The sequence below is a fragment of the Thalassophryne amazonica genome, chromosome 12 (genome assembly GCF_902500255.1).
Source record: "Thalassophryne amazonica chromosome 12, fThaAma1.1, whole genome shotgun sequence".
NCBI classification, from domain to species: domain Eukaryota; kingdom Metazoa; phylum Chordata; class Actinopteri; order Batrachoidiformes; family Batrachoididae; genus Thalassophryne; species Thalassophryne amazonica.
Genome location: NC_047114.1, coordinates 60,208,900 through 60,225,093, shown reverse-complemented (window position 1 = coordinate 60,225,093; position 16,194 = coordinate 60,208,900). Strand labels below are relative to the sequence as shown.

The 16,194-nt window shown below is 41.4% G+C and overlaps 1 protein-coding gene across 1 annotated transcript in view; it reads left to right on the top strand.

Annotated features, from left to right (window-relative positions):
* Window positions 1-16,194, top strand: part of LOC117521073 (dynein heavy chain 11, axonemal-like) — a 138,553-nt gene that overhangs the window by 99,122 nt on the left and 23,237 nt on the right. The window contains 5 exon segments of the mRNA XM_034182390.1: window positions 8,140-8,313; window positions 8,462-8,594; window positions 8,710-8,812; window positions 11,376-11,498; window positions 11,575-11,779. Coding sequence (XP_034038281.1) covers window positions 8,140-8,313; window positions 8,462-8,594; window positions 8,710-8,812; window positions 11,376-11,498; window positions 11,575-11,779 — 738 coding nt within the window.

The window sequence follows — 16,194 nt, the reverse complement described above, 5'->3', positions numbered from 1 at the left end:
TGATTAAATGCAGAGTGGTGCATACAGAGCAAAAAGAGAAAGAAACAGTGCATCATGGGAACCCCCCAGCAGTCTACGTCTATAGCTGCATAACTAAGGGATGGTTCAGGGTCACCTGATCCAGCCCTAACTATAAGCTTTAGCAAAAGGAAAGTTTTAAGCCTAATCTTAAAAGTAGAGAGGGTGTCTGTCTCCCTGATCTGAATTGGGAGCTGGTTCCACAGGAGAGGAGCCTGAAAGCTGAAGGCTCTGCCTCCCATTCTACTCTTACAAACCCTAGGAACTACAAGTAAGCCTGCAGTCTGAGAGCGAAGCGCTCTATTGGGGTGATATGGTACTACGAGGTCCCTAAGATAAGATGGGACCTGATTATTCAAACCTTATAAGTAAGAAGAAGAATTTTAAATTCTATTCTAGAATTAACAGGAAGCCAATGAAGAGAGGCCAATATGGGTGAGATATGCTCTCTCCTTCTAGTCCCCGTCAGCACTCTAGCTGCAGCATTTTGAATCAACTGAAGGCTTTTTAGGGAACTTTTAGGACAACCTGATAATAATGAATTACAATAGTCCAGCCTAGAGGAAATAAATGCATGAATTAGTTTTTCAGCATCACTCTGAGACAAGACCTTTCTGATTTTAGAGATATTGCGTAAATGCAAAAAAGCAGTCCTACATATTTGTTTAATATGCGCTTTGAATGACATATCCTGATCAAAAATGACTCCAAGATTTCTCACAGTATTACTAGAGGTCAGGGTAATGCCATCCAGAGTAAGGATCTGGTTAGACACCATGTTTCTAAGATTTGTGGGGCCAAGTACAATAACTTCAGTTTTATCTGAGTTTAAAAGCAGGAAATTAGAGGTCATCCATGTCTTTATGTCTGTAAGACAATCCTGCAGTTTAGCTAATTGGTGTGTGTCGTCTGGCTTCATGGATAGATAAAGCTGGGTATCATCTGCGTAACAATGAAAATTTAAGCAATACCGTCTAATAATACTGCCTAAGGGAAGCATATATAAGTGAATAAAATTGGTCCTAGCACAGAACCTTGTGGAACTCCATAATTAACTTTAGTCTGTGAAGAAGATTCCCCATTTACATGAACAAATTGTAATCTATTAGACAAATATGATTCAAACCACCGCAGCGCAGTGCCTTTAATACCTATGGCAGATGGCAGACAGCGTGTGTGCCGTCGTGTGGGTGAGCGGTTTTCTGATGTCAATGTTGTGGATCGAGTGGCCCATGGTGGCGGTGGGGTTATGGTATGGGCAGGCATCTGTTATGGACGAAGAACACAGGTGCATTTTATTGATGGCATTTTGAATGCACAGAGATACCGTGACGAGATCCTGAGGCCCATTGTTGTGCCAACATCCAAGAACATCACCTCATGTTGCAGCAGGATAATGCACGGCCCCATGTTGCACGGATCTGTACACAATTCTTGGAAGCTGAAAATGTCCCAGTTCTTGCATGGCCGGCATACTCACCGGACATGTCACCCATTGAGCATGTTTGGGATGCTCTGGACCGGCGTATACGACAGCGTGTACCAGTTCCTGCCAATATCCAGCAACTTCGCACAGCCATTGAAGAGGAGTGGACCAACATTCCACAGGCCACAGTTGACAACCTGATCAACTCTATGCGAAGGAGATGTGTTGCACTGCATGAGGCAAATGGTGGTCACACCAGATACTGACTGGTATCCCCCCCCAATAAAACATCTGTACCTTTACTACGCGGCCTGCCTTTCTGTGTACCGGACCCTGGACTGTCTCCCGAGGCGTCAGCGCACATCCACCAGCGCGGCTTTACCGAGGCCCGAGGCGCCAGCGCGGAGTTATCTGACCATGGGTCCGAAGAAGGCACTGACGGCGGAGGAGGGAGACGATATCAAGAAGTCCCTGGACTTTTTGTCTGAGGAAATCTCTGTGGTTAAAATGCAGCAGAAATCCATTATGGAGCTGGTGGAAGAAGTGAAGGCTCTCCGGATCCAGAATGCCGAGAAAGACCGGCGTCTGGTGTACCTGGAGAACCGTGTTGCGGAGTTGGAACAGTACACAAGGATGAACGACGTTATTATTACAGGAATTCATATTAAACCTCGATCCTACGCATGGGCGGTGTCAGAAGACAGCGGAGGGGAGGCCAACGAGCAGGAGGCCAGCTTAGTGGAACAACAGGTGGCTGACTTCCTGCAATCTAAGGTATTCAAATGGACTGTAATAACATTGAAGCGTGCCACCCCCTGCCCAGGAGAGAGGATGGAGACAAGCGAGCAGTTATAACGAGGTTTGTCAACAGAAAACATAAAATGGCATTGTTAAAACAGGGACGGAAACTCAAAGGAACAAACGTATTCATCAATGAACATCTGACCAAAAGAAACGCAGACATCGCCAGGAAAGCTCGTTTCTTAAAAAAGCAGGGAAAAATTCAACAGACATGGACATCCAACTGCAAAACATTTATCAAATTGAATGGAACACCAGAACAAGCGAAGGTTATGGTAATCAGGAACATCGAGGATCTGGACAAATATGACCAATAAGGTATGAGGACACAAACACATCACAACACCATGACACAGACCAGAGGAACCTATTCATCTACTACCTATTCATCTACATCTGGAGACAAGAAGGATATAACTCAAAGGATTGCTGATCATAGAAAAGTAGAACTGAGAACATTTAAATACACAGACCACAATGTACTGGACTTGGAGCACGATATAGACCCGGACAATAATTTCTTCTCAAATATCAATGACAGTTGTTGCTATTATACAGATGAACAGTTTAATCGGATCATTAGAACGGATAACAAATTATCAATAATCCATTTCAACAGCAGAAGTCTATATGCAAACTTTAACAACATTAAAGAATATTTAAGTCAGTTTAAAAAAATATTTAACATAATTGCTATATCAGAAACATGGATCAATGAAGATAAAGGAATGGATTTTGAACTGGATGGATATGAATTTAATTGTGTAAACAGAAAGAATAAGAGTGGAGGAGGAGTGGCTGTGTATGTGGATAAGAACATGGATTATAAAATAGTAGACAATATGACAACTGTGATTGATAACTTATTAGAATGTATAACTATTGAAATATGTGAAGAAAAAAGCAAAAATGTATTAGTCAGCTGTATATATAGAGCACCAGGATCTTGTATTGAAACATTCACTGACTGTATGGGAAAATGTTCTCAAAAACTAATCAAAAAACTGTGTTCATTTGTGGTGACTTAAATATTGATCTGCTCAATCCAAATAAGCATAAAATAACAGATGAATTTATCAGTATAATGTACAGTATGAGTTTATATCCAAAAATCACCAGGCCAAGCAGAATTACATCCCATAGTGCTACCTTAATTGATAATATATTCAGCAATGATATTGAGAATAACACTGTGAGTGGATTATTAATCAATGACATTAGTGATCATCTACCAGTTTTCATCGTTTATAATAGAAACCATCGGCGGAATCAGCCAGAGGAGAAAATAAAATACAGGCGAGTGCGGACAGAGGAAAACATGAACACACTAAAGAAGGATTTACAGGGGCAAAACTGGGAAAAGGTATACAGTGAAAGTGATGTTGATAGTGCATATGAAACTTTTTTACAAATATTTACATCATTATATGATAAAAATTGTCCAATTAAACAAGACTACAGAAAACAAAAAATCCAAGCTCGACCATGGATGACGAAAGGGTTACGAAATGCATGTAATAAGAAAAATACACTGTATAGAGAATTCATAAAACTAAAGACTAAAGAGGCAGAAAATAGATATAAGAAATACAAAAATAGATTAACTAATATTATACGGGTATGTAGGAAGGAATATTATAGTAACATATTATATAATAACAAAAACAATATTAAAGGAATATGGGATATATTAAATAGCATTATCAAAAATGGTAATAAAAACAGAGTTACCCTCAGTATTTCATTGATAATAATGTCAAGAAGGAAAATAAGGATGAGGTAGTCAACGGTTTTAATAATTTTTTTGTAAATATTGGACCAAGCTTGGCAGAAAAAATTCCCGATTCCCAACCTGAGGATTGGGATAATAATCTCATAGAAAGAAATCCCTGTTCAATGTTCCTCACAGCAGTGGATGGAAAAGAAATTATAGACATTGTGAATAATTGTAAATATAAAACATCTACCGATTTAAATGAAATTGATATGGTGGAGGTAAAACAGGTCATTGAATGGATTGTAGAACCATTAACATACATCTGTAACTTATCATTTCAAACCGGTAAATTTCCCAATCAAATGAAAATAGCTAAGGTTGTGCCGCTGTATAAGACTGGGGATAGACACCACTTCACAAATTATAGACCTGTTTCTTTGCTTCCACAATTTTCCAAATTATTAGAAAAGTTATTCAATAATAGATTAGACAAATTCATAAATAAACATAAATTACTTACTGATAGTCAATATGGATTCAGAGCACATAGTTCAACATCACTTGCATTAATAGAATCAGTTGAGGAGATTACAAACGCCATAGACCACAAATTACATTCAGTTGGAATATTTATAGACCTTAAAAAGGCTTTTGATACACTCAATCATGACATATTAATCAATAAACTTGAACAGTATGGGATTAGGGGGTTGGTGTTGCACTGGGTGAGAAGCTACTTAAGTAACAGAAAACAGTTTGTGAAGTTAGGGGAATATACATCATCATGCTTGGACAATGCTTGTGGCGTCCCACAGGGGTCAGTATTGGGTCCAAAACTGTTTCTAATTTATATAAATGATATTGTCAATGTTTCCAAAATATTAAAATTAGTATTATTTGCAGATGACACAAGCATTTTTTGTTCAGGGGGGGATTTGCAGGAGTTACTGAGGAGGATCAGTATAGAAATGGGAAAATTGAAAATATGGTTTGACAGAAACAAATTATCATTAAACTTAAGTAAAACAAAATACATGTTATTTGGCTATTGTAATACAGACATACAGGTTCAGTTACAAGTCGAGGGGGTAGATATTGAAAGGGTACATGAAAATAAGTTTCTGGGGGTGATAATAGATGATAAGATAAACTGGAAGACTCATATAAAACATATACAAAGTAAACTGTCAAGAAGCATTTCAGTTCTAAACAAAGTGAAACATATTCTGGACCACAACTCACTCCGCATTCTTTACTGCTCACTGGTTTTACCATATTTACAGTACTGTGCAGAGGTATGGGGTAATACTTATAAAGGTACAACACAATCACTATCAGTAATGCAGAAAAGAGCTATAAGAATTATTCATAATACTGGCTATAGAGATCATGCAAATCCACTATTTTTACAATCCAAATTCTTAAAATTCACAGACTTGGTTCATTTTCAAACAGTACAAATTGTGTATAAAGCAATAAACAATTTACTTCCAGCAAATATTAAAAATATGTTTTTTAACAGATCAGGGGATTACAGTCTGAGGGGGAAATTTAATTTAAAGCATCAGTGGGCACGAACAACATTAAAAGGTTTCTGTATTTCTGTCTGTGGGGTGAGGATGTGGAATAGATTGGGAGTGGGGCTCAAGCAATGTCCAAGCATGAACCAGTTCAAACAGCGGTACAAAAATATGTTTTTTTCTAGGTATAGGGAGGAGGAAGGGTAATGAGGGTTAGGGTGTTTTTGTTTTTTGCTTCGGCTTGTAAATATATAGTATTTTATATGTAAGTAGGTATGTGTAGGTGTATATTTATGTTTGTGTATATATGTGTATATATGTGTGTATATATGTGTATATATGTGTATGTTGATGTGTATGTATGTTGATGTATATATATATATATATATATATATATATATATATATATATATATATATATATATGTACATATATATATATATATATATATATATATATATATATATATATGTACATATATATATATATATATATATATATATATATGTACATATATATATATATATATGTACATATATATATATATATGTACATATATATATATATATGTACATATATATATATATATATGTACATATATATATATATATATATATATGTACATATATATATATATATATATGTACATATATATATATACATATATATATATATATATATATATATATATGTATATATATTGATATCGGTTTAGGTGTGTAGGAATCTATGTGTATATGTGGCAAAGGGTATTACTGGTTGTGGGGGAAGAAGGGGTAGGGATAAATAAGCTGATGCTTCACCCTACCCCTTTTCGGACATGTTGGGTACACAGTAGGAACTTTTTTGTTGTTGTCTTTACTGATCTATCTTGTAATTGTTGTTGTATCAAATGTTCGAAATAAACAGTTTTCATTCATTCATTCATTGTGGGCAGTCTAAGGCACACCTGTGCACTAATCATGGTGTCTAATCAGCATCTTGATATGGCACACCTGTGAGGCGGGATGGATTATCTCAGCAAAGGAGAAGTGCTCACTATCACAGATTTAGACTGGTTTGTGAACAATATTTGAGGGAAATGGTGATATTGTGTATGTGGAAAAAGTTTTAGATCTTTGAGTTCATGTCATACAAAATGGGAGCAAAACCAAAAGTGTTGCATTTATATTTTTGTTGAGTGTATATAGTCCTTTAAATCTACTTTTTGTTTGCATGTGCATGTTAGTTTGCCTGTGCATATCAGAGCTCAAACCCAGCATGAAGTCAAAGGAACTGTCTGTAGACCTCAGAGACAGGATCATCTTGAGGCACAAATCTGGGGAAGGGTACAGAAACATTCTGCTGCTTTGAAGGTCCCAATGAGCACAGTGGCCTCCATCATCCATAAATGGAAGACATTCAAACCCACCAGGACTCTTCCTAGAGCTGGACGCCCAACTAGACTGAGTGATCCAAGGAGAAGGGCCTTAGTCAGGGAGGTGACCAAGAACCCGATGGTCATGCTGTCAGAGCTTCAGCATTCCTCTGTGACAGCCATCTCTGCAGCAATCCACCAATCAGGCCTGTATAGTAGAGTGGCCAGGCGGAAGCCACTCCTTCATAAAAGACACATGGCAGCCTGCCTGGAGTTTGCCAAATGTTTTGGCACCTGAAGGGCTGAGAAACAAAATTCTCTGGTCTGATGAGTCAAAGATTGAACTCTTTGGTGTGAATGCCAGGCGTTATGTTTGGCGGAAACCAGGCACCATCCCTACAGTGAAGCATGGTGGTGGCAGCATCATGCTGTGGGGATGTTTTTCAGCAGCAGCAACTGTGAGACTAGTCAGGATTGAGGGAAAGATGAATGCAGCAATGTACAGAGACATCCTGGATGAAAACCTCCTCCAGAGTGCTCTTGACCTGACTGGGGTGACGGTTCATCTTTCAGCAGGACAGTGACCCTAAACACACAGCCAAGATATCAAAGGAGTGGCTTCTGGACAACTCTGTGAATGTCCTTGAGTGGCCCAGCCAGAGTCCACAACTGAATCTGATTGAACATCTCTGGAGAGATCTAAAAATGGCTGCGACCAACGCTCCCCATCCAACCTGATGGAGCATTGAGAGGTGCTGCAAAGAGGACTGGGCAAAACTTCCCAAAGATAGGTGCATCAAGCTTGTGGCATCATATTGAAGAAGACCTGAGGCTGCAATTGCTGCCAAAGGTGCATCAACAAAGTATTGAGCAAAAGGTGTGATTACTTATGTACGTGTGATTTCTTAGGTTTTTTTATTTTTAATCTCAAGGATGATAAGTGGAAACAGGATGCACTTGAGCTCAGTTTTGAGCTTCGTGGCAAAGGCTGGTCCCTTTGTGTATGGAGATAGATGACGGTCCCAAAAAATTACATGTACTTAGTTTTTTGTTTTGTTTGGTTTGGTTTGGTTTTTTAATCTAAATTTGCAAAACCTTAAAAAAAAACTCTTTCATGTTGTCACTATGGAGTGTTATGAGTAGAATTTTGTGGGAAACAATGAATTTACTCCATGTTGGAATAAGGCTGTAAGATAACAAAATGTGGAAAAAGTGAAGCGCTGTGAATACTTTCCGGATGCACTGTATTTTACCTACATGGCCACAGTACTGTATTTGTGCCTCTGATTGTCTGTGTTAGAGCGAGAACGTACGCTGGGCTCATTCAGTGGCTCAGTATCACAAACAGGAGGAAACTCTTTGTGGGGACGTCCTCCTTACTGCAACCTTCATCTCGTACGCCGGCTCCTTCTCTAAGAAGTACCGGACAGAGCTTCTGGACAACCTCTGGATGCCATTCCTACGGAGCCAGAAGGTTAACCTCTTAAAATCAGTGAACCTAGAAAACCATAACAAAGGATTTCACCCTCCTTTCCTTCCCTCAGCTGCCTTTTACACTTTTCCAAACGGTCTTTCTCCTCTTTGTTTTGATCTTTTTTATGACCTATTCTGTTTCCTCTCAGGTCACCATTCCTATGACACAAGGTTTAGATCCTGTGTCAATGTTGACTGATGGTGCAACGGTGGCCCAGTGGAATAATGAAGGATTGCCAGGAGACAAAATGTCCACTCAGAATGCAACTATCCTCACCAACTGTGAGATGCACAACATAATATCTTGATGTTGATAACGGGACCCTTTTTTCAGGAAAAACAATGACGAATTTTACATATAATTAATTAAAATCTGCACGTGTGTGTATGAATTCAGGTGAGCGCTGGCCTCTTCTTATTGATCCTCAGCTGCAGGGCATCAAGTGGCTAAAGAGTCGCTATGGTAACAGCCTGAAGGTCATCAGTCTTGGACAGCGAGGGTCAGTGTTTCTTGATTACACTTTTAGTCTGTATATGTTCACTGAAAACTTAGAAAGCATATATTTTTATTCTTTTGGACCACCATACTGTCAGTCAATATTTGGAGGAGACAACCACAGGCTCACAGACAGGAAAGACGTTTCATAGGTTTATAAAGGGTTTGTTAAAGGTTTGTCATCCACACTTTAGCATAAGCACTTTCCCTCAGCTGTTCATTCATGTACAATCTGATCTGACAAAATAAATGCAAAAACAATCAGACTTTCTCAACCTAATTAAAGGTTTACTAAGCTAAATTAAGAACTAAGTCCTGTTTAGGCCCTGAGGCCCACTGGTGCCGGTGCTTATCCCCAGATTCTCCAGTGTGAAGCAGATGAGTCTATGAGTCCCCATGTGTAGGACATAAGTCTAACACAGGTTACTTCCCCTGCCAAGGTTGGTACCAATGTAGATCAGGCTGGACTGAGACAATGCAGATAAAGTGTCCACTGACATAGACAGGTAACAGGTAGCCCAAGTTCTTATCACGGTGATCCACCTACTCTTAGAAGGGAATGTTTTTTACACATTTTGTGGGTCATCATTTCACTCAGGAGCAAAACTAAATTATTCAGTGCATTATTGTCCCACAATGAAACCACTATCACAGGCTAACCAGCTAATTAATGTAATGGCACGGGGCAAGCTGAAGAAACAATGAGGAGTTCTCTTAAGGCTCAGCTGCTCAGCAGTCAGATGCAAATAGTGGACAGCGGTGCCGGCCAGCAGCTAGAAAGCTAAGGTTATAGACTGCCTTCCAGCTTGTCTGTAAATATGCTCCTGTAGAAATGAGAACATTGCCTTGATCTTTTTCTCTTGGTCAGTTGGGCCTTTGCTTGCACCAGAGCCTGACTTGGAAGGTGGGTCCCTGCGGCCATCCACTGCTCCAACTTCTCATCTGCAATTATTTAAACAAAAGTTCCAACAGATATGAAATACATCAATATTACTATTCGTGGACACTTCATACTGTGACACAGTAGTCATTGAGAGACATATTGCATATGACAGAAAACACTTTCCAAAAAAAATGCAGGCAAAGACAATGTCAGACTTGCATGTTACGTCATGCTCCTCCACCTTCTTTGTTATCTCTACTCTCTGCCCCTCGTTGTGATGGTACCTTGGGTTGTGTCTATTGTCTGTTGAGATATGCTGCTCTCTGCTAAGTCAGCAGTGGTTTACTCCGGAATTATAACTGGGTTCCTTCTCTTTCTCCTTTTATTCCCCCACACTCTTCCTCCTGAGCTCCATGATCCTGTGTACCGTCTGTCTGGCTTGGCTGACTTACTAATGGGGTTGTCCTGACTGTGGGGAGGGTGACATACACTGCCATCTTGGGGGCCTCCTCCGATGTTGGTGTTGGGGATCGGCGTTTAGATGATGGCGCAGGAGATTCAGCTGGAGAAGGAAATTAAACTGTACCCCTTTCCCAGGTTGCAGTCTTCCTGACTCCTGCTTTCCCTCTGACCATGCTTGTCGTCGTGCCGTTTGTGCAAAAGTGTGAGCGGTTTGTTGCAAGCAAGGTGGAACAAGCTTATATAGAGGTGGGCCACGTCATGGCCACACGTTGTTTCCATATCAGCCTTAGTAACGTGGCACCTACGTGGCTCCACGTGGCCCGTACGTGGCACAATATGGCCAATACACCACGCCTACAAGGATACCCACATATATGATTGACAGCTGCAATATGTGGTTCATATGGGGCTCATTCCTAGCACATAAGAGGCTTGAACGTGGCATATACGAGACACAGCGAGGCAAGCTAGTCCTCATAGCCAAAAGGTAACTCGGATAATAGGACTCTAACCACCTCATACTCACCACTAACATGCCTCTAACGTCCTCGTTTGTCCTCGTAGTACCCCGTACACAAATTGCCCCGCGTTATTTTTGCTAAATTTTGAGCTTCACGAAATTAGCGCCACGCTCAGAGATGACACTCGTTAGCCGAATATTCTGCCTCTAAGAGCCACTATTTTCCCATGTTTGTTGAAGTCGACTCGTAGCAAAAAAAAAAACAAAAAACATGCTACGTGGCTCATTACTCATTGTTCATTGTTCGGTCTGACCAGGGCTTAACTGTATCATCAGTTGGTTTGAACGTTTATTTACATGCACTTATTTATCTCCACAAGGATACTCTCTGTGCTACCAGACACTTGTAATAACATTTTCACCTGTTCAGTGGCAAAGAGAAGTGAAGAAGTGTCTCTGATTTTAAATGCCATGACCTTAATTACCTGGGTATCTGGTAACGGTGTTTGCGTTCTAATTCAATAAAGCAGCAATTAATTTTTTATTGGTCTTGAGAGATCAGATGGCATCTAAAATGTCTAAAAATAGAGCCCCTGTAAAATCCCAGCGTTCCCCTTTAAAGATAAATTAATGTATTCCAATAATTACAGTTCACCGTTTGCCGCAACTGTGTCACAGTAAAAGACAACAGCGAGTATCTCTTGAAGAAACTTTAGTGAAAAGGCAGCAGTTTAATCAATGTTATTTTCAATATTTCCTCAGCTATGTAGATGTGATAGAGCAGGCTGTGGTTGCAGGAGACACTGTCCTCATAGAGAACCTTGAAGAGACCATCGACCCTGTTATCGATCCGCTGCTGGGACGGCACACCATCAAGAAGGGCAGGTACCATTATAGGCAGGCACATTATATTTTGGATTTTCTCATGTTCTACCGCTCTGTTTGTGCTGCTTTCTCATAGCTGTATCAAGGTTGGGGACAAGGAATGTTTGTTCCACCCAGACTTTAGACTGATCCTGCATACTAAGTTGGCCAATCCTCACTACAAGCCAGAGATTCAAGCGCAGACCACCCTTATCAATTTTACAGTGACCAGGGATGGCCTGGAGGACCAGCTCCTGGCACAAGTGGTGAACCAGGAGAGACCAGACCTTGAGCACCTCAAGGTGGGATAAAGTATTTGTTGGGTTAATTTGCACTTACTTATTCACGCAAATGTTATTTTCTGATAAGGTGAATCTGTTATGGCCTAACTTAACATTGGCTATCTCACGTATTACTTTTCTGACTCCCAGGAAAAATAACATCTTGACTAACACATATTTTTGTTTTGTTTTTTCAGTGCCACACAAACACAAAAAACGTCGGCTCTTTGTTACAGATTCTCCGTCAGAACACAACAAAATCTTTCACCAGTTTGCTAAAAAACACAGAAAAAGCAAGAATTAAATGTCTGATATAGGAGATTCTTTTTATATGTTTGTTTGTAGTAATAGTCAGAGCATGAGTGTATTTAAGCACTGTGTGTAAATTGCGCACAGCCATGATGTCCCACACAGACTGATATGTGTGTCTGCTTTTGGTGTCCCTGTTACACGTGGAGACATTTATAACCTCTGCCAATGAAGTTGGAGGTTATGTTATCGCCCCTGGTCATTTGTTTGCCTGTTTGTCTGTCTGTGAACAGCCTGAAACCCACAATTTTTCATATATCATAAAAATTTTTTACTCAATATTCATATCCTGATTGACAAGAAGTGATGCAATTTTCAAGGTCATAGGTCAAAGGGCAAAGTCAGGAAAATCTTGGAAAAATCCATATCTTTAACATTGAACAAATTTTCTCTGTCAAAAAAGATCAAATTTCTTTCATACGTATTTGAGAGTGTTATGTAGGATGGCATCCTTTATCAACTGACAAAGTTTGATCCGGTGCCACCGACCAAACGGTCCACCCTAAAAATCAGTCCCCCCTGCCTTGACTCGGCATGCGCCATTTCTGAGCGTCAGCAGCAGTTCACCAGTTATTACCTCATTTCTGCATAAAACAGCCTGTTTTCTGCTTAAAACTGGCTTTAGAATGATTTAAGAGGTTATATTTTGTCATCTGATGGTTAAAAATGCAATGAATTGCCCTTTAAGGGACTAATAAAGTATTCTGATTCTGATTCTGATTCTGAAAATCATTTTATTCCCTTTAATCACTTTGGGTGCAGAGGGTCAGACTCAGACATGCTGCTGCGCTCTTATCGCTCCCCTGTCTTTTATGATTAAATAATGCTGAATTTATGTGGAAATGATTGTTGTACAAAAGCTTCAGATATCTGTTACTGAGATAGATGATGACTGGAGTGCAGTTTGAAGAAGAAACGAGGCGATAATCAGTGAATTGCAGCTGACGCTTCGAAATGACACATGCGCAGTGAAGGCAGGGTGGACCGCTTTTTTTTCCCTTGTCTGCATATATAGTAATGGTAAATGCCACACTGGCAGAACCATTTATGAACATTAATACACATATATGCAATTTATTCTTGCAGGACAGAAGGTATGTAGTGCGTGAATGAATGTGGTGTGCGTGTGTGACCCCATCCACCCTTCCCGATCACCCTACAAGATCCTACTCAAAGCCGACCGACAACTTCTATCAGGAGGGACCGACCACCAAAACAACACGAAGACAGACAAAAATGAAAGACAAGTGGTGAAAGCAATAACTGTGAAGTGAGACACCGAGGAGACGGTGCCCCAACATAAAACATGCCGGAACAAACCACCACACATGAACAAGCAGTGACAGCGACAGTCTGTTGTCTAGTTAGTGAGCATTCATTCCCTAATCTAGCATACCAGAGTCTTGATCCCCTTGAGAGCACCCAAAACCGAATTGTGGTGTCGGCCACGAACACGTGACCAGCCACACACAGAGACCCAGATCACAGCTATATAGTGGCTGTGTGGCTGAGTTACCAGGACCTCACCCTGATCACCTGAGGCTGATCAGGTGCGGCTCGTCAGGACTCACAGCTGTGGTGCATCTACACGGATTGGAACATGGTGGCATTTAAGTCTGGAGTACACAGTGTGTATTTGCCAGAGACTCGACCTTGTGACCAGACGGGTGAGATCGTCGTCTCGGGAGCCATCTCATCATCAGTGGATGCAGAGAACGTCCAGGGTTTGATGCACGGTCTGTGAAAGAGGAGGGGGTGAGGTCTCACGCTCGTCAGCACACTTCCTGAGGTACGTTAGATTTTGTGACTAACATTTATACAGTCAGTAAATGTGGTGTCCCTCACACCTTTATTATATTGAGCTGTATGTTAGTCATGTATCGGCTTCCACTGCAGTGGAGTTTTGTGAACTGGATGTTCCATGCCTGCAGGTTGGGAAGCTGATTAGTAATCAAGCCAGGAAGTGTTTGCTGTTTGTACACCTTTAAGTGTTCTCTCTGTGTGTAGAGTGTGGACTCACATAATGGTTCCTTCTTTCACAGACTCGGTTTGTTGCGGCCACCTGGGGGGTGTCGGCGGGGTCCTTGGGTCCGAACAGCTTCTGGCTCCGGACCGTTAGCGCTGCTGGGAGCGCACCACGCCAGACCGCACTTTCTTTTGTTGTTTTTTGTATCACTGTTATGTATTAAATTCAGTTAGCCTTTGTACCGTGCTCTGCTTATTTCATACTGGGTCCTTCAAACGCTGGTCGGTTCTCCGAGCTGCGTCCGACACATAACACGATCACTACTGTGGCTGGTGTGTTGGGCCAAGATAAAAGTACAGAACCCTACCATAAGACATGGACCACTCCAGTGCGTCAGAAGCCATATGGCAGATCACAAGCAACAACGGAAAAGGGCCCAGGACGCAGGGCCCCAGGTGGACCGCTTTTTAGTGGGGACCGTTCAGTCGGCAACACCAGATCTATTCCAGATTGCAGATTTTGTGGCCATTTAAATTTAACATTGATTATATCTTAGTCAAATGTGCCCCAATCTCTCTCCTATTTGAAAGTGAGGTGCAGACTGGCACTCACTATCACCTGACAAAGTTTGATCCAGATCTGATCCGGATTATGGATTTTGTGGACATTTGAATTTAACATTGAAACCCCCATTTAATGTACTTTTTACATTATATCTCAATCAAAAGTGCCTCAATCACTCTCATTTATGACAATGAGGTGCAAACTGGTGCTCTCAATGGACATACTAAGTCTCATCCGTATTGATATCTGTAGTTTTCAAAAATCAAAAAAAAAAAAACTTTTTCACATTGTCATTGTCATTGTCATGTGAATTTGTGCGTAGAATTTTGAGGGAAAAATAATTTCATCCATTTTGGAATGAGGCTGTAACATGACACAGAATCTCGTCTCTGCTTGCGGATGATGTGGTTCTGTTGGCTTTGTCAAACCAGGACCTTCAGCGTGCACTGGGGCGGTTTGCAGCCGAGTGTGAAGCGTCCAGGATGAAAATCAGCACCTCCAAATCTGAGGCCATGGTTCTCGGCCGGAAAAAGGTGCCTTGCCCTCTTCAGGTCGGTGGAGTGTCCTTGCCTCAAGTGGACGAGTTTAAGTATCTCGGGGTCTTGTTCACGAGTGAGGGACGGATGCAGCGTGAGATCGACAGATGGATCGGTGCAGCGTCTGCAGTGATGCAGTCGCTGTATCGGATCGTTGTGGTGAGTAGGGGGGACCAAAGCTCTCAATTTACCGATCGATCTACGTTCCGACCCTCACCTGTGGTCATGAGATTTGGCTCATGACCGAAAGAATGAGGTCGTGAGGACAAGTGGCCGAGATGAGTTTCCTCCGCAGGGTGGCTGGGCGCTCCCTTAAGCCGCATTCACACCGGGCGCGATCAGACGCTACAAATTCGCGTGGGTCGCCAGGAGACGGATGCGCCTCCTTCGCCCGGTGTGTCGCTCTGCTTGGGTGGACTTTCGCTGCAAAAATTCGCCCCGGTGCGTCATCAAATAGGAGGAGCTTCCATTCCGCTCGCCGGCTCCGGTTGTCAGTCAAGTTAACATGACGGACCTTGATCACACGGAGCGAGTTGCTGTGGAAAGCTCCCAATACAGAGAGTATCATTATTTGCTGCAGGACCTGTGTCTGGGTGATGGCCGCTTTCAGCGGTCCTTCCACCTCTGCGGGACCCAGTTTGAGGATCAACTGTCCCGTTCGCGCGCGCACATGTAAACAAAACAAAACAAACAAAAAAAGAAACTCCGCTGCTTGCTGCAGCTGGCTCTTCCCCCAAAAAACTCTGTCATAATTGTGTTTAGAAACCAGTCACCATTTGCTTTATTATACAGCTGTGTAGTTAATAAGTAAAATAATCTCCAGGATGATTCGCGCGCGCACGCACGTAAAAAAAGAAGAAAAGGAAAAAGCTCCGCTCCCGCTGCTGCAAGTAGGGCTGCTGCTCACTCCAAAAACTCTGTCATAATTGTGTTTAGAAACCAGTCACCATTTGCTTTATTAATACAGCTGTGTAGTTAATAAGTAAAATAATCTCCAGGACGATTTGCGAGCGCGCACGTAAAATAAAAATAAAAAGAAACTCCGCTCCCCGCTGCTGTGG